The following is a 23,265-nucleotide window of genomic DNA, read 5'->3' as shown; positions in this document are numbered from 1 at the left end:
GTTGGCAGACAGGAAGCAAAGAGTAGGAGTAAATGGGTACTTTTCAGAATGGCAGTCAGTGACTAGTGAGGTACCGCAAGGTTCTGTGCTGGGGACCCAGCTGTTTACACTGTACATTAATGATTTAGACGAGGGGATTAAATGTAGTATCTCCAAATTTGCGGATGACACTAAGTTGGGTGGCAGTGTGAGCTGCGAGGAGGATGCTATGAGGTTGCAGAGTGACTTGGATAGGTTAGGTGAGTGGGCAAATGCATGGCAGATGAAGTATAATGTGGATAAATGTGAGGTTATCCACTTTGGTGGTAAAAATAGAGACAGACTATTATCTGAATGGTGACAGATTAGGAAAAGGGGAGGTGCAACGAGACCTGGGTGTCATGGTACATCAGTCATTGAAGGTTGGCATGCAGGTACAGCAGGCGGTTAAGAAAGCAAATGGCATGTTGGCCTTCATAGCGAGGGGATTTGAGTACAGGGGCAGGGAGGTGTTGCTACAGTTGTACAGCGCCTTGGTGAGGCCACACCTGGAGTATTGTGTACAGTTTTGGTCTCCTAACTTGAGGAAGGACATTCTTGCTATTGAGGGAGTGCAGCAAAGGTACACCAGACTGATTCCCGGGATGGCGGGACTGACATATCAAGAAAGACTGGATCAACTGGGCTTGTATTCACTGGAGTTCAGAAGAATGAGAGGGGACCTCATAGAAACATTTAAAATTCTGATGGGTCCAGACAGGTTGGATGCAAGAAGAATGTTCCCAATGTTGGGGAAGTCCAGAACCAGGGGTCACAGTCTAAGGATAAGGGGTAAGCCATTTAGGACCGAGATGAGGAGAAACTTCTTCACCCAGAGAGTGGTGAACCTGTGGAATTCTCTACCACAGAAGGTTGTTGAGGCCAATTCACTAAATATATTCAAAAAGTTGGATGAAGTCCTTACTACTAGGGGAATCAAGGGGTATGGCGAGAAAGCAGGAATGGGGTACTGAAGTTGCATGTTCAGCCATGAACTCATTAAATGGCGGTGCAGGCTAGAAGGGCCGAATGGCCTACTCCTGCACCTATTTTCTATGTTTATGTTTCTATGTCCTCAACAATGTGTACTGGATTCCCATCCACATTGATTTCTCATGCTTGTTTATAAATCCCTCCATGATCTCTCCCCATCTACCTATGCAACCTTCTCTAGCTCTCTGTCCCAGCTTGAACAATCTTCTCTTCTGACTCTTGTTTTCTGTGTATATGCTCCTTTCCTCCACTCCACCGTCAATAGCAGAGCCCTCAGTCATCAATCCTGCACTGTGGAACTTCCTTCCTAAAGTCCTACTCCTTGCCACAATTTTCATCCCTTTGAAAAGACTCTTCAAAACCTATCTCTTCAACAGTGTTTTCAGCTACCTCCCCTAATCCTCCTCCCAAATTCTTGCTCAATGTCTAGTTTCTCTCTGTGAAGTGCTTTGGGGTGCTTTGCTATTTTAAAGGCATTATGTAAGTACAACGCATCATCTGGCAGAAGTTGCAACAGATGCCTCATCAGTACAGTGCAGTGTCAATCTGAATGTATTGATTGATTTGGAAAAGAGTGCAAACAGGTACCATAGATGAGGTCAGGTTGGGTCTCCTGCAATCTTCCTGCCTAATTGTCAGTAAAACAAACTGTGTAAACAACTGGCAATTTGCATTTGCTCAAAATAATATTTTAAATAAATATAATTTGTCGTATCATGTTGTGCTGCACCAGCACTCGTGATTGCCAGTAGAAGCTCCTGGTACCAGAGCAATACAGTCTTTAGTACTACAAGCAAATTACATTATGCATGCACCAGATTTTATTGCTAGTAAGACCCTGATACAACCAACCTGATATAACCCTTATTGTGCTGGAGCTCCTGGTTCAGACTTGATCTCTCAGTCCTTTCACAGTCTCCACCTGAGCTCCAAACAGTACTGATCATTTTCAGCAGTTTGTTGCGAGTTAGAGATTTAGCTCCATCATTTATTCTTCTCCTATCAGCCATTTTGTTCCTCTACAGACTACTTTCTAAATCCTTCAGGTGCCTGTACAACTTCTTCAGATCCAGTTTTGCCACACCTCCATTACCAAAAATGCCTGTGCTGTGCGCCAGGCATGTGCTAGGCTCGTTAAGGCCTCAAATTATTTTTTAATTAGGTCCTCGCCTCATATGTGGACTCAGCATCTGAACTGTGCTGCTGGAGCTCAATACACATATAAAGTTTCCCAATTTGGTTCCTGTCCTTAAAGGCAGAGTATGCTTGGTAGTTGCATCAAGTTGTTGCATGTTGACCAAATGGTTTCATTGTTTATTTCATGGCTGCCCTTGGCCTTCACTACTCTAGCTTTTCACACTTTGTTACAACTGCACCCTGTCATTGTTGGGTATTAGCCAAGGAAGCTGTAATTGAGCTCTGCTTAAACAGAATGTCTGAGTATACTGATGGTCATCTTTCTCTAACTGCTGGTTCTGGAGGAGGAAGAGCAGGGTCAGAGAATACCTATTTAGTTGTTCAAAGTGTCCAAAGTTATTGTTGCCTGCTGCATCTTACAGACTTTGCTTTGCAAAGGGGTCATCCCATGAAGACAGGTGATAGCAACCAGTGGCAAATGATGACCCAAGCTGGGAGACACAAGACTTGCTTGCACGAGGAACTGATCATTCAGCAAGACGCTCATGGGGGAATCTAGAATTAGAGGGCATAGTTTCAGAATAAGGGGTCTCCCATTTAAGACAGAAATGAGGAGGAATTTCTTCTCTCAGAGGGTCGTGAATCTTTGGAATTTTCTACCCTGGGGAGCTGTGGAAGCTGGGTCATTGAATGTATTTAAGGTGGACATAGATAGATTTTTGAATGATAAGGAGTCAAGGGTTATAGGGAGCGGGTGGGGAAGTGGAGTTGAGGCCAGGATCAGATCAGCCATGATCTTATTGAATGGCAGAGCAGGCTCGAGGGGCCAAATGGCCTATTCATGCTCCTATTTCTTATGTTATCATATGTTAGGCATAAAGCCGACTGTAATAGTTGTCACATTTAAGTGTCTGAAATATCCAACGCACAACTGTTATCTGCATTTGTATGCCTTGCCAAATAATGTAGTGCCTCCACTGGCTTCAGCTTATATCAAACATCATGAATACAACATTACTTCTCCCCAACTACTTTAATCTGCCTCATATCAAAAGCAAGGGCACATTACAGTGTCACTCATGGAATTTTTATTAACTTTTTCGGTGTGTGGGAAAGATGTTTTCAATTTATTTTATCCCTGTGCTTCCCATTGGTTAATATGTATGATGTGTATATTTTACTTCCTAACCATGTGCACCTTCTAATTGTTTCTCCAGTGGGAGGCGGAGGAGCTGTGGATGGTTGTAAGATGACACAATCTTCCTCTCAGGATTGAGGTGGTCCACTGCCTCCTTGTGCTGGGTCAGTAGATGGTCCTGAATGGCAATAAGGATATTGTTGCAATAGCCTTAATACCATGTAACAAATCTATGGTCATTTGAGCAGGGCAGCATTTTTGAGGCAAGGGGACACCTTACTCAAAAGATTACATGGGAATGGGTGGCAAAAAAAGCCAACGTGGTAACCAAAGTACCAATGAACTTGGACCAGATTAGGAAGATTATCCAGGATTTGCCAATATAAAATATATGTGCAACGTCTGCATGGCCCAAGAGTTTCCTCACAATCTGATATAGCTTGACTAAGGCCACGGGCAAAGCAGTAAGACAAATTTTCAGCTCTTTCATGTTCACATATATAGCTATATTGCAGCAGAGCAGTCTCTATTGCTGATAATTAATTGTTAGATTTGTGCTTTGTGTTATTTTCAATGCTATTTTGTGGTTGTTATTTTTTGAGGTTTTTGTCTAAGAATGTTGACTGTTGGAGCTTGTCCAAAACTCTGTTGCCCTTATCCAATCCTGCACCAGGTACTGCTCATCTGCTCATCATTTGTCATGTTTGACAAATTTGCTGGAGTTTTTCGAGGATGTAATGCACAGGGTGGATAAAGGGGAACCAGTGGATGTGATGTATTTGGGCTTCCAGAAGGCATTTGACAAGGTGCCACATAAAAGGTTACTGCACAAGATAAAAGTTCACGGGGTTGGGGATAACTTATTAGCATGGATGGAAGATTGGCTAACAAACAGAGAACAGAGAGTCGGGATAAGTGGTTCATTCTCTGTTTGGCAACCAGTAACTAGTGGGGTGCCGCAGGGATCAGTGCTGGGACCCCAACTATTTACAATCTATATTGACAACTTGGAAGAAGGGACTGAGTGTAACATAGCCAACTTTGCTGATGATACAAAGATGGGTGGAAAAGCAATGTGTGAGGAGGACACAAAAAATCTGCAAAAGGACATAGACAGGCTAAGTGAGTGGACAAAAATTTGGCAGATGGAGTATAATGTTGGAAACTGTGAGGTCATGCACTTTGGCAGAAATAAAATCAAAGAACAAGTTATTATTTAAATGGAGAAAGATTGCAAAGTGCCGCAGTACAGCGGGACCTGGGGGTACTTGTGCATGAAACACAAAAGGATAGTATGCAGGTACAGCAAGTGATCAGGAAGGCCAATGGTATCTTGGCCTTTATTGCAAAGGGGAGAGAGTATAAAATCAGGGAAGTCGTGCTACAGCTATATAAGGTATTGGTGAGGCCACACCTGGAATACTTCGTGCAGTTTTGGTTTCCATATTTACGAAAGGATATACTTGCTTTGGAGACAGTTCAGAGAAGGTTCACTAGGTTGATTCTGGAGATGAGGGGGTTGACTTATGAGGAAAAGTTGAATAGGTTGGTCCTCTACTCATTGGAATTCAGAAGAATGAGAAGTGATCTTATCGAAACGTATAAGATTATGAGGGGGCTTGACAGGGTGGATGCAGAGAAGATGTTTCCACTGATGGGGGGAGACTAGAACGAGAGGGCATGATCTTAGAATGAGGGGCCGCCCATTTAAAACAGATGAGGAGAAATTTCTTCTCTCAGAGGATTGTGAATCTGTGGAATTTGCTGCCTCAGAGAGCTGTGGAAGCTGGGACATTGAATAAATTTAAGACAGAAATAGACAGTTTCTTAAATGATAGGGGATAAGGGATTATGGGGTGCGGGCGGGGAAGTAGAGTTGAGTCCATGATCAGATCAGCCATGATCTCGACCAGTACTTCGTGGCCAACGAGCTGGATGCGGACGATAAAGCGATCAAGCGGGAGGCTCGAGGCCTATAAAAGGCCAACGGCAGTTGGAGGAGCAGCAGTCGGGAGCAGCCAGCAGGAGCGGGAGTTTCGTGGCCTATAAAACGCCAGCAGCAGTCAGAGGAGCAGCAGTCAGGAGCACTAGCTGGTACAGGGTCAAAAGGCAAAATAGAAGTAAAAAGAAATCGAAGTGTGACGTCACAGCCAAGCGGATAAGTGATTGGCTGATTGATTGGTGAGTATTTTTTCTTTTTCTTTTTTTTTTCTTATCAGTAGGAAATCTTTGGCATTGTTGCCAAATTAAGTTAATCTCAGGGTTACGTCATGGCAGGAGAGCCCAGAGCCATATCATGCTCTTTCTGTGCTATGTGGGAAGTCAGGGACTGGCTACTATGTGTGCGGGAAGTGTGTCCAGCTGCACTCCTGTCAGACCTCATTGCGGCAGTGCAGCTGCGCATGGATTCACTCTGGAGCATCCGCGATGCTGAGGATATCGTGGATAGCACGTTTAGTGAGCTGGTCACACAGCAGGTAAAGGTTATACAGGCAGATAGGGAATGGATGACCATCAGGAAGAGCAAGGGAAGGAAGGTAGTGCAGGGGTCTCCTGCGGTCACCTCCCTCCAAAACAGATATACCATTTTGGATACTGTTTGAGGGAGGTAGCTCATCAGGGAAGGCAGCAGCAGCCAAGTTCATGGCATCATGGGTGGCTCTGCTGCACAGGAGGACAGGAAAAAGAGTGGGAGAGCTATAGTGGTAGGGGATTCTATTGTAAAGAGAATAGATAGGCGTTTTTGTGGTCGCAAAGAAACTCCAGGATGGTATGTTGCCTCCCTGGTGCAAGGGTCAAGGATGTGTCGGAGCAGCTGCAGGGCATTCTGGAGGGGGAGGGTGAACAGCCAGCTGTCGTGGTGCATATAGGTACCAACGAGATAGGCAAAAAATGGAATGAGGTCCTACAAGCTAATTTAGGGAGCTAGGAGTTAAATTAAAAAGTAGGACCTGGTAGCCACGTGCTAGTCACTGTAGGAATTGCAGGATAGCTCAGATGAATACGTGGCTTGAGGAATGGTGCAAGTGGGAGGGATTCAAATTTCTGGGACATTGGAACCAGTTCTGGGGCGGGTGGGACCAGTACACAACCGGACTGTCTGTACCTGGGCAGGACCAGAACCGATGTCCTATGCGGCGTGTTTGCTAGCACTGTTGGGGAGGGTTTAAATTAATATGGCAGGGGGATGGGAATCTATGCAGGGAGGCAAAGGGAAGTAAAAAGGGGGCAGAAGCAAATGGTAAGAAGGAGAAAAGAGTGGAGTGCAGAGAAATCAAGGGCAAAAATCAAAAAGGGCCATATTACAACATAATTCTAAAAGGACAAAGAGTGCTAAAAAAAACAAGCCTGAAGGCTCTGAGTCTCAATGCGAGGAGCATACGTAATAAGGTGGATGAATTAACTGCGCAGATAGCTGTTAAACGGATATGATGTAATTGGGATTACGAAGACATGGCTCCAGGGCGACCAAGGCTGGGAACTGAACATCCAGGGGTATTCAATATTCAGGAAGGATAGACAGAAAGGAAAAGGAGGTGGGGTAGCGTTACTGGTTAAAGAGGAGATTAACACAATAGTAAGGAAGGACATTAGCTTGGATGATGTGGAATCTATATGAGTAGAGCTGCGAAACACCAAAAGGCAGAAAACGTTAGTGGGGGTTGGGTACAGACCACCAAACTGTAGTAGTGAGGTTGGGGATGGCATCAAACAGGAAATTAGGGATGCGTGCAATAAAGGTACAGCAGTTTCATGGGTGACTTTAATCTACATATAGATTGGGCTAACCAAACTGGTAGCAATACTGTGGAGGAGGATTTCCTAGAGTGTATAAGGGATGGTTTTCTAGACAAATATGTCGAGGAACCAACTAGAGAGCAGACCATCCTAGACTGGGTCTTGTGTAATGAGAGAGGATTAATTAGCAATCTCGTCGTGCGAGGCCCCTTGGGAAAGAGTGACCATAATATGGTAGAATTCTTCATTAAGTTGGAGAATGACACAGTTAATTCAGAGACTAGGGTCTGGAACTTAAAGAAGGGTAACTTCGATGGTATGAGACGTGAATTGGTTAGGATAGACTGGCGAATGATACTTAAAGGGTTGATGGTAGATAGGCAATGGCAGACATTTAAAATGGATGAACTTCAACAATTGTACATCCCTGTCTGGCGTAAAAATAAAACGGGGAAGGTGGCTCAACCATGGCTAACAAGGGAAATTAGGGATAGTGTTAAATCCAAGAGGCATATAAATTGGCCAGAAAAAGCAGCAAACCTGAGGACTGGGAGAAATTTAGAATTCTGCAGAGGAGGACTAAGGGTTTAATTAGAAGGGGAATAATAGAGTAGGAGAGTAAGCTTGCAGGGAACATAAAAACTGACTGCAAAAGCTTCTATAGAAAAAGATTAGTGAAGACTAATGTGGGTCCCTTGCAGTCAGAATCAGGTGAATTCATAATGGGGACAAGGAAATGGCAGACCAATTGAACAAATACTTTGGTTCTGCCTTCACTAAGGAAGACACAAATAACCTCCCGAAAATACTAGCGGACCGAGGGTCTAGCAAGAAGGAGGAACTGAGGGAACTGGGGGAAATCCTTATTAGTCAGGAAATGGTGTTAAGGAAATTGATGGGATTGAAGGCCTATAAATCCCCAGGGCCTGATAGTCTGCATTCCAGAGTACTTAAGGAAGTGGCCCTAGAAATAGTAGATGCATTGGTGCTCATTTTCCAACATTCCATAGACTCTGGATCAGTTGCTATGGACTGGAGGGTAGCTAATGTAACCCCACTTTTTAAAAAAGGAGGGAGAGAGAAAAAAGGGAATTAGAGACCAGTTAGCCTGACATCGGTAGTGGGGAAAATGCTGGAATCAAGTATTAAAGATGTAATAGCAGTGCATTTGGAAAGCAGTGACAGGATCTGTCCAAGTCAGCATGGATTTATGAAAGGGAAATCATGCTTGACAAATCTTCTAGAATTTTTTGAGGATGTAACTAATAGAGTGGATAAGGGAGAACCAGTGGATGTGGTGTATTTGAACTTTCAAAAGGCTTTTGTCAAGGTCCCACACAAGAGATTAGTGTGCAAAATTAAGGCACATGGTATTGGGGTGTAATGTATTGATGTGGATAGAGAACTGGTTGGCAGACAGGAAGCAAAGAGTGGGAATAAACGGGTCCTTTTCGGAGTGGCAGGCAGTGACTAGTGGGGCACCGCAAGGTTCAGTGCTGGGACCCCAGCTATTTACAATATACATTAATGATTTAGATGAAGTAATTGAATGTAACATCTTCAAGTTTGCAGATGACACTAAGCTGGGTGGCAGTGTGAGCTGTGAGGAAGATGCTAAGAGGCTGCAGGGTGACTTGGACAGGTTAGGTGAGTGGGCAAATGCATGCAGATGCAGTATAATGTGGATATATGTGAGGTTATCCACTTTGGTGGCAAATGCAGGAAGCAGATTATTATCTGAGTGGTGACAGATCAGTAAAAGGGAAGGTACAAAGAGACCTGGGTATCATGGTACATCAGTCATTGAAAGTAGGCATGCAAGCACAGCAGACAGTTAAGAAAACAAATGGCATGTTGGCCTTCATAGCGAGAGGTTTTGAGTATAGGAGCAGGGAGGTCTTGCTGCAGTTGTACAGGGCCTCGGTGAGATCACACCTTGAGTATTGTGTGCAGTTTTGGTCTTCTAATCTGAGGAAGGACATTCTTGCTATTGAGGGAGTGCAGCGAAGGTTCACCAGACTGATTTCCGGGATGGCAGGACTGACAAATGAAGAAAGACTGGGTCGACTCGGCTTATATTTACTGGAATTTAGAAGAATGAGAGGAGATCTCACAGAAGCATATAAAATTCTTATATTATTTTAATTGTCAGGTTAGATGCAGGAAGAATGTTCCCGATGTGGGGGAAATCCAGAACCAGGGGTCACAGTCTAAGGATAAGGGGTAAGCCATTTAGGACCAAGATGAGGAGAAACTTTTTCACCCAGAGAATTGTGAACCTATGGAATTCTCTACCACAGAAAGTTGTTGAGTCCAGTTCGTTGGATATATTCAAAAGGGAGTTAGATGTGGCCCTTACGGCTAAAGGGATCAGGCGGTATGGGGAGAAGGCAGGAGTGGGATACTGAAGTTGCATGATCAGCCATGATCATATTGAATGGTGGTGCAGGCTCGAAGAGCTGAATGGCCTGCTCCTGCACCTATTTTCTATGTTTCTATGTATGTAAACATTATAACTGTGTAAGACTTGCCACCAGAGGCGCACCTGTTGGAGGCCCAAGGGTCACCTGCACACCTCATGCAAGCGAGTATAAAAGGTTGTCTGCCATGCTGCTTTGGCACTCTGGAGTTTTATTAAAAAGACTAAGGTCACATCAGTTTAAGCTTACAGTACTCAGTCTTGTGGAGTTATTCTAAACATAACAGTATAAATACAAATAGTTGTCATGATTCACAGCTACTGCCATGTCCAGCATGGATAGTTCACACTCACTGGCATGGGTGGGGGGTTTAATTCTGGCAAGGCCAGCATTTATTGGCCAAACCTAATTACCCTTGAGTGGCTTGCTAAGCCATTTCAGAGATCAATTAAGAGTCAACATTGCTGTGGGTCTGGAGTCACATATAGGCCAGACCAGGTAAGGACAGCAGATTTCCTTCCCTAAAGGACAAAAGCACCAGATGGGTTTACCACAATCCAGTATTTACATGGTCACCATTACTGATACTAGCTTATTCCAGATTTATTTAACTGAATTCAAATTTCCCAGCTGTCATGGTGGGATTTGAACTCTTGTTCTCAGATCATCCAAGTCTCTGGATTACTAGCCCAGTAACATTACCACTATGCTACTGTTCCCTCTGATTAAACATAAAAACATAAGAAATAGGAGCAGGAGTAGGCCATACGGCCCCTCGAGCCTGCTCTGCCATTTAATATGATCATGGCTGATGCGATCATGGATTCAGGTCCACTTCCCTGCTCGCTCCCCATAACCCCTTATCCCTTTATTGTTTAAGAAACTGTCTATTTCTGTCTTAAAGTTATTCAATGTCCCAGCTTCCACAGCTCTCTGAGGTAGTGAATTCCACAGATCCACAACGGTCTGAGAGAAGAAATTTCTCCTCGTCTCAATTTTAAATGGGTGGCCCCTTATTCTAACATTATACCCTCTAGTTCTAGTCTCCCCTATCGGTGGAAACGTCCTCTCTGCATCCACCTTGTCAAGCCACCTCATAATCTTATACGTTTCAATTAGATCACCTCTCATTCTTCTGAATTCCAATGAGTAGAGGCCCAACCTACTCAACCTTTCCTCATAAGTTAACCCCCTCATCTCTGGAATCAACCTAGTGAACCTTCTCTGAACTGCCTCCAAAGCAAGTATATCCTTTCATAAATATGGAAACCAAAACTGCACGCAGTATTCCAAGTGTGGCCTCATCAATACCGTGTATAGCTGTAGCAAGATTTCCCTGCTTTTATATTCCATCCCCTTTGCAATAAAGACCAAGAGGGCACTTAAAATGCAGTAACCTGCAGGGTTACGAACCCCGAGCTGATAATTGGGATTAGACTGGATTACTTTTTGTTGGACGGAACAGATATAATGGGAAGTACTGCAGGGAATAGAATACAGCCAGGGTGATCTCCTGGACTAGCTTCGATCGCCTGGATGGGTCAGAGAGGAATTTTCCCAGATTTTTTTCTCTTTAAATTGGCTTGTGTTTTTATCTGTTATTTGCCTCTCCCAGGAGATCACATGGCTCGGTTGGGTGGAGTGTAGAATGTTTTAGTATAAGGAGTGTCACAGTTGTGGTGAGGCAGATTGGTTGGGCTGTGTGCCCTTTGCCTTTCCGTCATTGTTCATCGATTTATGTAACCTTTAGGGCTACTGACCAAGGGCGGTGTGGCTCTCTGTCGGCCGGCGCGGACACGATGGGCCAGAATGGCTTCCTTCTGCGCTGTAAATTTCTATGTTTCTATTCCATTGGCCTTCCTGATCACTTGCTGTACCTGCATACCATCCTTTTGTGTTTCATGCACAAGTATCCCCAGGTCCCACTGTACTGTAGCATTTTGCAATCTTTCTCCATTTAAATAATAACTGATGTTGAATTGGGGGTGAAGTCTAAACTGAGGAAGATCTTTTCTGATTCAGGTGTCCACTGCAAGGAGAGTAGTAGTGCTGAGAGGCTGGAAGCTTGAAGAATTCAGGTGAATGTGCACCCAGGACAAGTAAATGAACCTGTATCATGAGCCTTGTTGTGTAGGTTACTTTGTGGGGATCACATTTCCAAATGGTCAATGTGGCAGTGTATCCTGCTCCAGTATATGCTCCAGAACTTTGGAAATAACTATTTTGTGAGAGTTGAGCATAAAGCCTCAGTCAGGCTGTAAATTGTGAGAGGTAACAGTTAGTAGTCTGTGCACTTTCCCCACCCATTTGATATGTACAATGCTGGCTAGCCTTACCTTGCAGACTTCCTTTTTCCTCATCTGCCTACAGGTCTGCTGAATATTGGAGACTATACTTACTCTGTAATCACCTGTACATTTCTTCTGAGAGGGGGTGCCATAGAATGACAAAGAGGGCAACCTCCTTTTCCTGCACTTCTTCTTAGAGCACCTCCAATAAATGCATTTGGAAATGGAGCTGCATTAATGCACCAGTTTATTTTTCTTTGTCCTGTGAAGCTTCCTTACACCCACTTCAGGTAGACAAGATGAGTGCTCCACACAATTCCTTCCTCAGTGGATGTAAAATGAATGATCATACTTAAATGAAACTCTTAACTACTTTCGGTGAGAGCACTTTAGGCCAGCCTAAAAAGGCCGTGGATTATCATGCTTAGCATAAAAGTGTCGCAGATCCAGCTATATTTATCTACTTCTAATTTTCCACTTCCTGATCACCTAATCTACTCCTGTTCCACCAGGCATGGCAACAGGAAATACTCTAACTGGAGGCATACTTCTTAATTTACCACATCTTCTCCTCTTCTCGTTATCTTTGGTGGTACTCTGTCCAATTGGCTTCTGCCCTGCTCCTAGATTTATCATAACACTATTTGCAGTTGCACACATCTATCACTGTGCGTAGTCCCAATATAAACTTACATTTTTCAGTCATTCAAAACACAACTTAAGTGTAAAATATTTCTATTTGGATATGTGTTTTACGAAGACCTAGACCGGAATTTTGCTGGTGCTCAGAGGATGGGATCAGTGGCGGGGCAGCTGTTAAATGTAAAATGATTGACAAAGTGTCGGGACCCTGCTGTCAACCCGCCACCACGCTACTTTCCCAGATGTCTGTCAATGTTGAACAGATCCGACATGCAGCGGCCGGGGAGGCAATTTAGGTGATTCATCATAGGCGGTCCCTCGTATTGAGGATAACTTGCTTCCTCGCCAAAAAGGGATGAGTTCAATGAGTTCACAGGTGTTTCAATGAAGGACCTAATATTCCAGGTTGCGAACTACATATTGAAGGATGGAAGATAGCAGTGCATGGATTTTTTTTACGTGTGGTGGCCGTTGCACACTAGCCATCACACGGGCTTGAGAGAGTTAGGTCTTGGCCCAGTGGCAAGGATTAACCAAGACGCCTGGAGACCAGCTCTGCTGCATGGACCTAGTGCGCACACATATTTCAGTGTAGGCTGGCCCGTGCTGCCCCTGGGCCCTCGCCTCTTCTGGGCTCCGAACTCTCGTCTCTCCTGGGCACCGATCACATCACCCTGCAATCTCTCACCGCTCCTTCTGTACCTGCCCATGCTCCAGTCACCGACCTGGATTCTGGTGACATCCAATTCAGTCACCCTCTTCACAGCTATCACTCTCCAGCACACGCTGTACCTTGAAGTGGTCCTTGCAGGTCTTGGCCACCGCGCCGAATGCTAAACCCCTTAATACTTCCTCTCTCACTATGTTTATTTTATCTAATATTTCATACTCCTCCTCCCTGATTGCAATGTCTGCTTCGCCCCTCTCTTTTGTGAAAACAGACGCAAAGTATTCATTAGAACCATATCCACATCTTCTGCCTCCACACACAGATTACCCTCATGGTCTCTAATAGGCCCCACTCTTTCTTCAGTTATCCTCTTGCTCTTAATATATTTATAAAACATCTTTGGGTTTGCCTTGATTTCACCTGCCAATAATTTTTCATGCTCTTTCTTTGCTTTCCTAATATCTTTTTTAATTTCACCCTGCATTTTCTATACTTCTCTAGATTCTGTAGTATTTAGCCCTCAATATCTGTCATAAGCCTCCCTTTTCCCCTTTATTCTACACTGTATGTCTCTCGACATCCAGGGGGCTCTAGATTTTTTAGTCCAACTTTTTTCTTTAAGGGCACATTTTTGGTCTGAACCCTCCGGATCCCCTTCTTGAATGCCTCCCACTGCTCTGACACGGATTTACCTACAAGTAGCTGTTTCTAGTCCACAATGGCCAAATCACCTCTCAGCTTAGCAAAGTTGGCTTTTCCCCAATGTAGAACTTTTATTCCTGGTCTATCCTTGTCCTTTTCCATAACTACCTTAACTCTAACTGAATTATGGTCACTAGCACCTAAATGCTCTCTCACTGATACCCCTTCCACCTGCCCAGCTTCATTCCCTAAAACTAAATCCTGAACCGCCTCACCTGTGTTGGGCTTGCTACATACTGGCTAAAAGAATTCTCTTGAATGCATTTTAGGAATCCCGCACCCTCGATATCCTTCACACTAATTTTGTCCCAGTTAATATTAGGATAGTTGAAATCCCCTACTATTACTGCCCTATAGTTTTTGCACATCTCAGAAATTTGCCTACATATTTGCTCTTCTATCTCCCTCTCACTATTTGGAGATCTATAGTACACTTCCAGCAATGTGATCACCCCTTTTTTGTTTTTTCAGTTCGACCCATATGGCCTCATTTGATGATCCCTCTAACATATCATCCCTCCTCACAGCTGTAATAGTTTCTTTAATCAATACCGTGACCGCCACCCTCCCTTTTTACACCCTCTCTATCCCTTCTGAAGATCCTGTAACCAGGAAAGTTGAGCCTCCACACCTGCTCCTCTTTTAGCCATGTCTCTGTAATGATTACGTCATACTCCCAAGTGTCTCAGCTGTGCTCTCAGCTCATTTGCCTTATTCGCTATACTCCTTGAATTGAAATATATACCATTTAGTACAGCCAGACCTCCATGTTGACTACTTTCTAGCCCTTGTTTCCTCTGTCCTTCAAATTCACTTTCTACATTTTTGCGTTTCAATTCCAGCTTTACTTCCCTCGCTGCTGAATCTATCCTCGGGTTCCCATCCCCCTGCCAAGCTAGTTTAAACCCTCCCCAACAGCACTAGCAACCGCCTCCCTCCCTCCCATTGGCCCGTGAGGATACTGGTCCCGGCGCAGTTGAGGTGCAACCTGCCCTGCTTGTACAGGTCCCACCTCCCCCAGTTGGGGAGGGGGTAGAACCCACAATTAAAGCAAAGATAATATAGGATTAAATGTTGAACAACATCACTTCTCAGTTGTCCCTCCTCCACATGAGCTGCCGTACCGCCCACCCCCTGGTCTGAAACACCCCCTTCACTTAAAGCAAGGCTGCTGATTTAGGACTAAATGTTGTCCAACGCTCCCAGCCCGGCCCGGCCCTCCACTGTCTGCCCTCTACCACCCTGCCTTCCACCGCTGGCCCTCCGCCGTATGCCCCTCCACTGCCCGGCCCTACGCCGTATGCCCTCCTCTGCCTGCTCTCGGCCGCCCACCATCCAGCCCTCCTCTACCTGCTGCAAGTGCGGAGCTGCCCTCGGGCCCAAGGAGCTATCTGCTGCCGGGCTGTGGTTTGAGACGAGGCCCAGGCCCGGCTGGGAGGCCACTCGCGGCCCCGCGGACTGAGTCCAGCCACTGGCCATCGCCTGACCCCTAACCTGAGCCACTGGTGATTAAGAGGCTATTAAAGACAATTTTGAGCTGAACTTACCATTTGACCAGGTTTTCCATGACATCCCCGCTGCTCAGGGATCACGTCAGGTAAGATCGTCGGGAGTTATGCCATCATGAATCCATTTCTTTACCTGACAGCTGCAATTGTGCTATAAAAGCTTCCATCTCACAGCCGTTCATTTCCCAAGATCAGAACCTCTTGTTAACTGCATTTGGAAGGCACATTGAGCTTTATGCAGGTTTCAAGTCTTTGGAGCAATCGCTCTATCCAGTGTCACCTCATTGGAACAACCTCTCTCACCACTGACAGATTGCTTCTGTCGTCTCAAGTTCACCTGCCATCTATTACATTAGCATCAGTGCCCTTGAAACTATCTCACCTTGGTCCTCAGAATCCCATCACGATCATCCCCAACACCAGCAGCACCGGGAACACCAGCAGCACCAACAACAACACCACCAACCTTCTCCGCAATCAACTGATGCTGCACAGGACACAGGGCATCAGCACCCAACCACATTGCTGCCCGGGAGGCCAGGGATGGCCTCACCATGGCCAGGTTTACTTCACTTGACGCTGTACACCCTGGCTGTCACATGATGCGCCAGGTTGGCACCACCCCACACCAACACCATAAAGCATCCCTACAATGCACAAGCCATTCCTTTCACACTCATCAATATTGTGGGGGGTACCATTATGTCTCACCATTTACTGCAACTCACTAAGCCACTTCCAAAGGTGCACACAAATCTGTCCAAGAAGGCAAAGTGTTGAAAATAAAGAATTATTTTAATAATAAAAATTAAAAGTAAAATGCAGCAGCAGATTCAACAGCAGAATTACTGATCCCCAAATATAATTGGAGCATCTGAACTAATAATAGACGTTCATCTAATTAGTCTGGAGTGAATTCAAGCTCAGATCCCAAAGGTGCAATTCCAACATTACAAACAATACGTACCTCTACCGGGAGTTACAATCTGTTCCTTTACACTAACATATAGCTGGAGGGTAAGTTGGGGTGCAGAGCCTAAGAAAGCCTGAATCACCGAAGTCCGGTTAAAAGCAGCTCTGTGTGTGAACATTTTGCCTTCAGCTTGACCCACTTCCTTCTCAATTTCTTCAGAGTAGCCATGTTTTCGCATCTGTCTCTTTCTGGTAATACTGACATAGGGTTCTTCAACTTTACCAACATTAAGGTAGATGCAAAATGCTTCAAGACACCTGAAAATATTAAACAGAAAGAAGCATGAAAAAGGTATGCTGAAGCTCTGTTAATTGGTGCATCACTTTAAGATACAAAATCTGCTCCAATTCATGCTGTGAGGAAGCTGGGAGAAATTCATGATTCAAGCCTCAGCTGCTAAATAATTGCTGTGATACTGAGTTCTGATGTCGAACCCATTTCCCTGCTGACTAAATGACCATGGGCCCGAGTTTGGTCAATCCTCAGTTCCGCCCATGTACCGTTGAAAAACCGCTAAGATCCTGACAGGACTTTGGGTGGAAATTTGGTGGAAAAATGTGGAAAAAGATGCCTGGCGGAAAAAATGGGCCTTATACGGCGATTCTGAGCGGGCGGTAGGTTGCATTCTGGGCATCAAATGCGATCTTCGTCAAAGTACCGCCGAAGATAGAGTCGGGCCCAGGGAGGGGACAGCGGGAAAAATTAAAAATTTTCAACGCATGAAAAAAAAGTACTACAAATCCTTCAGAGGACTCCATCCACCAAAATTGCTGCAAAAAAAATGAGGAAAACAAGTGCACTAACTTTTTCTTGCAGGTCTTCATACTTACCGCTCAGGTAAGACCTGCCTCCACGTGGCAGTCTCGTCTGCTGCTGGAGCGGAGGATCGCCTGGACCAAACTGGGGAGTGAGCGGTCGGCAGGACTTTTGTTGGCGATGCACGCCAGCGGATGCTCCCCAGCGGTCTTCTCTCTCCACTGGCGTGAGGGCATGACCAAACTCGCTCAGGGGGAAGAGCACCCAGAAAACATGGAGACCGCCGAGAAAACTCGGCAGCAGCTGGCGGTAAGTCGACCAAACTTGGGCCCTCTCTTTGTAAATGGGTGGTTTCTGTCACAAGCCTTTTCGCTCCCGCCGCTCTGCTAGTGATGCAATAGTTTTACCAGCACTTACCAGTGTCCTGCCTTATCCATTTTCCAATATCTTTGTATCTGCTGGCTCTGAAGACTGCCTCATGTATTTCATAAACACATTTTTAGCTGACAAGTAGGGAAGAACATGACATCTGTCTTAAAAACATGACTTCTGTCTCCCTGTACATTCCTGCTATATTATATTTGGCTTGTACCAGCTTACTCTACTTCTCTCAGTTGATGTCTGTGTATCAGCTGAAGAAAAGTGTGAGATTAAAGTTAAACATTTTTTTTTAATTAAATTACTCTGTGCATGTGAGCACTGTAATGAAATAAAGGGTGATTTTATTATCTCACGGGTCGGAGACAAGTCTACACTATTATAGCCCCAATTCTCTGGCCTAGCTTTCTGCAAGTGCAGTTCCCCAATGGAATCATGGGATCATGGAATCACCCCTATAATTATTTACAGCTGTACCTTCAGATCATTCAATCTTGGATTACAAAGAACCTTAAAACAACTTTAAAATAGGAACATTGCTAGCACTTTGCTGTGCACACATTTGTTTTTTTAATTAAACCTTCATGTCATTTCTCATGTGAAGCCCAGTGGCTGCATTTAGCATTAAACATTCCAATAATTTGATATTATTCAATCTGCCATTAATTTATAGTATTATTAACATAAATTGATTTGTTGATTTTAAAAGAAGAATGGCGCTACTATTGGTTGTCCGACTTTTGTCCCAGCTGACTTAGATCGAGTTCTCATGAACAAAGTTTAAAGTTTCCCAACCGCTAGCAACAGCTCAGTAGCAACATTGAAGTCAATGGGAATCAGGGGAAAACTCTCCACTGGCTGGAGTCACACTTAGCAAAAAGGAAGATGGTTGTGGTTTTTGGAGGCCAATCATCCTAGGAGTCCAGGAGTTCCTCAGGGCAGTGTCATTGGCCCAACCATCTTCAGCTGCTTCAACAATGACCATCCCTACATCATAAGGTCAGAGTGGGGATGTTCGCTGATGATTGCACACTGTTCAGTGCCATTCGCAACAACTCAGATAATGAAGCAGACTATGTCCGCATGAAGCAAGACCTGAACAACATTCAGGCATGGGCTGATAAGTGGCAAGTAACATTCGCGCCACACAAGTGCCAGGCAATGACTATCTCCAACAAGAGAGCGTCTAACCGCCACCCCTTGACATTCAATGGCATTACCATCGCCGAATCCCCCAACATCAACATCCTGGGGGGGGGGGCGGTGGTCACCATTGACCAGAAACTGGACCAACCACATAAATATTGTGGCAACAAGAGCAGGTCAGAGGCTGGGTATCCTGCGGCGAGTGTCCCACCTCCTGACTCCCTGACTTTCCGCCATCTACAAGGCACAAGTCAGGAGTGTGATGGAATAATCTGAACTTGCCTGGATGAATGCAGCTCCAATAGCACTCCAGGAGCTTGACACCATCCAGGCAAAGTAGCCTGCTTGATTGGCACTCCATTCACCACCTTAAACATTAATTCCCTCCACCATTGGCACACCATGGCTGAAGTGTGTACCATCTACAAGACGCACTGCAGCAACTCACCAAGGCTTCTTCGACAGCACTTCTCAAACCCATGACCTCTACCACCTCGAAGGACAAGGGCAGCAAGTGCATGGGAACACCACCACCTCCAAGTTCCCCTCAAAGTCACACACCATCCTGACTTAGAAGTATGTTGCCATTCCTTTATCGTTGCTGGGTTAAAATCTTGGATCTCCCTCCATAACAGAACTGTGAGAGTTCCTTCACCTCACAAACTGTAGTGGTTCAAGAAGACGGCTCACCACCATCTTCTCAAGGGCAATTAGGAGTGGACAATAAAAGCTGGCCTTGCCATCGACGCCCGCATCTCATGAACACAGTTTTTAAAAAGTTTATCTTATCCATTATGAATTATTTCATAATTTCATCTAATGGTCAGTCTGTATTGTTTTTTTAATTCATTACTTGGTCTGGAGTCACATATAGGACAGCAGATTTCCTTCCCTAATGGACATTAGTGAACCAGATGGGTTTTTATGACAATCTGGTAATTTCATGGTCACCATTGCTGATAGTAGATTGTTATTCCAGATTCATTTAATTGAATTTAAATTCCCCTGCTGCCATGGGGGGGGGGGGGGGGGGGTTATGAACTCTTGTCTCTGGATTAATTAGTCCAGGCCTCTGGATTACTCATCCTGTAACATAACCACTATGCTACCTCACCCCTGTATAAAAACTGGCATATGTTCACTGACAGTACTTTCACATACATCCACTGATTCACTATCTCCATACTCTAACATTAATTGCTCACTCAGTCTTCACTGTCCCTGGTTTTCCACAGGGACATTTCCCCATTCTCGAAAAAGAAAGTCATCTCTGGTTGATGCATTTGAGTTAACGTTACAGACAAATCTGAGAGCACACTCTCACGATTGATAGCGGTGAGGTCTTCTTCCCAAAAGACCGGATTACTGCACCTTCTTTATTCTGCATTGGCCTTACCCAGTGCCTTCAATCTTTTGTTGTTGACAAATAAATGCTTCAAGAGAACGTTATGTCCAGGCCTCCCACTGCATTGGTCTTGGTGAATTGGAGGGTGTATTGATTTACAACAGAAGGAGCATTATTAACAAATTGTGATTGGAATAGTATTACATGAAGTGCAAACCATATCCAGACTTATTATGTTAATAGGTATTGTAATCTAATTATTTTGGCTAGTATGTTATTGTTTAATCATTACGCCCTGCTACTGAATATTTGAACTGGCGAATGATCCGTTAAAATTTAACATGGTTATTTATATATGTCTAGCAATGCTATACTTTCCCGTTATGGTTAAATACAGTTCGCTCTATCTGCTCAACATTATCTACAGCCGGGAACGACTGCTGCTAGTAAAAGTGTAATACAGAGCGCTGGCAATGCAACTGTTCCGTCAGCATCCATTGCAACACAACCAGCTCAGCGAAATAAAAGACAGAGACTGAAAGGAGCGGCATTCTTAGACACGCCTGGATAAACACACAGTGATGGCGGCCTGCAGAACATGCACAGATTGCATTTAACATACCAGAAACTAACAAAATGTTGCAAAAGCAGAAATATTAGAAAGATCAGTACGTGAAATATAATTTTTTTTGCACTGCTGTTTAATTTCGACGCAATTCCCCACCAGCCGCATCTTCCGTGGCCTGTTATAGAAATGCCAACTGTTATTTAATCATTTTATGTTTTTTTATCGAATAAACATACACATACGTGATAATGCGCTTTTATTGTAATAACCCTTGGACTGCAGCACGTGTAGCTGCCAATCCCTCGAAAAGGACAAAGGAGTTGCTGCTGGAGCTCCATGCTGGGTGGGTGATTCCTGAGTGCAGGGGCAAATCTATCTATCCCTTAGAATATAGAAGCATGAGAACTAATTCTGAATTCTTGGGCTAATACTAAAGGTCAATGATTGCAAGGAGCAAGTCGATTTTCTGTGTCGAGGTTTAAGTTTCAGTGTGGCAGTGGGTCAGTGTGGAACCTGTCTGTGCAGAATGCCCTTTGCATTATGCATGAATGTTCAGGTTGCAGTTTCCGGTTCATCGGGTTGAGTTACCGTGAGGAAGGATGGACGGTAGCAAATGATTTCATAAATGGCTACTTGGTGATTTTGCTGTTAAAATAATTTTACCCGGAGATGATTTTCTTCCTAAAAGGTTTAATGCAAACTTTAATACACAGAAATGAGTGCACACTCTACTCAAGAATCTCGTCGCTAATGTGATTTAGCCTCGCTGAACAGTGTTTGAAAATCAGAATATTTGAATGCAGCGATGATTTACGGCCCTACAAGCTGAGGCAGGCCCACAGAAAGTCCCACTGCCTGCATGTATACATACAGTCTCACCTCCTATGTTTCAGTCTTGCTCACGCCTCCTATACTATAAGACACGCATTCACCAATATTTGTCATTCGCCCTGTTATCTGCAGAAACACGAACCCCTCTTTTTACATGCATTTTCCTCTATCATAAACAGATTTTATCTGACGCATGTGTGTGCGTATTTGCTCTGATGTTTAAATCCATGATGTGTCGAGGAGGCAAATGCAATCGGAAATGAGAGTGGTGAGTTGGTTAATGAACCGAATTTGCATGAAACAGCTTCGGGTTAAGACGTAGCAACATAGATAATAATTCTTACTCTTTCTCCAACCCCCCCTCATTTGGATGACAACAGCGGATTTATCACATTGTTGGTGATGGGGGCAGTGTCCGGAGCTAAGTCAGAATTGAAATGCACAAACGAGCTCATCTGAACAGCGTCCCCACCTCTCTACCCCCGGCTGTGACACCCGAACACAGAACTGAAAATGCGTGTTCCCCGATAAATGCAATCTGTACCGCGCACAGGGAATCTCGTCACGTATCCTTGCGAGGCTCCTGGTCCATCTCCGAGTCACACACTGACACTCGCAGACACGCCGGTTCCTGAGCCCGGCCAGCAGCAGCAAGCTCCGCTAGGTTGCAAGGCGCCTACCTGACGAATGGTCCCAGTTGCAGCAGGTGCAGGAACAGTACCAGGGGTCTGTCCCTGCTCACATCCCGGTGGACGAAGGTGAGAGCGAATTGGACCAGGATCGATGGCACCAGGGCGAAGACGAGAGTGAGCCCCTGCCAGATACTGTCCCCCGCAGATCTGTAGGTGCTGCTGAGATACAGGGCTGCGACCATCTCAGCAGCGAAGAGAAAAACCGACACGAAGATACCGCCCGGGGGTTTCATCCTCCGCGGGGAAAGAACAGGGGATGGGGGAATGGTTCAATAACCGCGAGAATAACTGAATGCATCCATTAGCTCTGGTGCTGTATGTCGCTGACCTGCTGCAGACATGGGAGGTGGTTCGACAGCCACATCATGGGGTCAGTAATATTCCACTAGGGGGAGTCTTAGGGACCGACAATCTCAGACCTCACCACAATCTCATCCAGACTTATTTATTGATACGTTTATGCTAGGGTTTTATATTTTCTGCAGTCAATTATTCGATAAGAAGTGACAACGACCACAGAGTAATAATATGTATAAGATAAAGTGGACAAAAAACGAGAGTAATATTGAGGAGAATGCGGGCGTGTTTATAAATGACAGATTTCAATGCATTGCCCATTGATAGTGGATATGTCGAAAGATTCAGCATATCACTTCGATGTGGGTTGAGATGAGTGTCATTTTGGATAATACCCCACAGCCTTATACAGATGGCTTTGCTCCATCTGTATTTGGTGATTTCAATGAGTGGGTTCCAAGTGATACATTTAAAAAGGACCAATAATAAGAATATAAGAACATAGGAAAAAGGAGCAGTAGGCCATTTGGCCGCTCGAGTCTGCTCCGATATTTAATAAGATCTTGGCTGATCTGATCCTGGGCTCAGCTCCACTTCCCTGCCCGCTCCCTTACTGCTCAAAAATCTGTCTATCCACCTTAAATATATTCAATGACCCAGCCTCCACAGCTCTGGGTCAGATAATTCCACAGATTTACGACCCTCTGAGAGAAGAAATTCTAAATGGGTGACCCCTTATTCTGAAACTATGCCCCCTAGTTCTAAATTCCCCCATGAGGGGAAGCATCCTCTCCACATCTACCTTGTCAAGCCCCTTCAGTATCTTATATGTTTCAATAAGATCACCTCTCATTCTTCTAAACTCCAATGGTATAGGCCCAACCTGCTCAACCTTTCTTTATAAGTCAACCCCTTCATCACAGGAATCAACCTAGTGAACCTTCTATGAACTGCCTCCAATGCAAGTATCTCCCTCCTTAAATAAGGTGAACAAAACTGTACACTGTACTCTGTATGTGGGCTCA

At 44.7% G+C, this 23,265-nt stretch overlaps 1 protein-coding gene across 1 annotated transcript in view; it reads right to left on the bottom strand.

Annotated features, from left to right (window-relative positions):
* xk (X-linked Kx blood group (McLeod syndrome)) overlaps positions 1–22,176 on the bottom strand; it is a 50,975-nt gene extending 28,799 nt beyond the window's left edge. Inside the window, exons 1-2 of the mRNA XM_070892700.1 lie at positions 21,932–22,176; positions 16,222–16,484 (exon numbers count right to left, since the gene is read on the bottom strand). Of these exons, the coding sequence (XP_070748801.1) occupies positions 16,222–16,484; positions 21,932–22,176 (508 nt within the window). The remainder of the gene's footprint in view (positions 1–16,221; positions 16,485–21,931) is intronic.
* Between the last annotated feature and the right edge of the window lie 1,089 nt (positions 22,177–23,265).

This window comes from Pristiophorus japonicus, chromosome 11 (assembly GCF_044704955.1).
Source record: "Pristiophorus japonicus isolate sPriJap1 chromosome 11, sPriJap1.hap1, whole genome shotgun sequence".
Classification (NCBI taxonomy): domain Eukaryota; kingdom Metazoa; phylum Chordata; class Chondrichthyes; family Pristiophoridae; genus Pristiophorus; species Pristiophorus japonicus.
The sequence above is the reverse complement of the archived record's forward strand: the minus strand, read 5'-3'. Positions and strand labels throughout refer to the sequence as shown.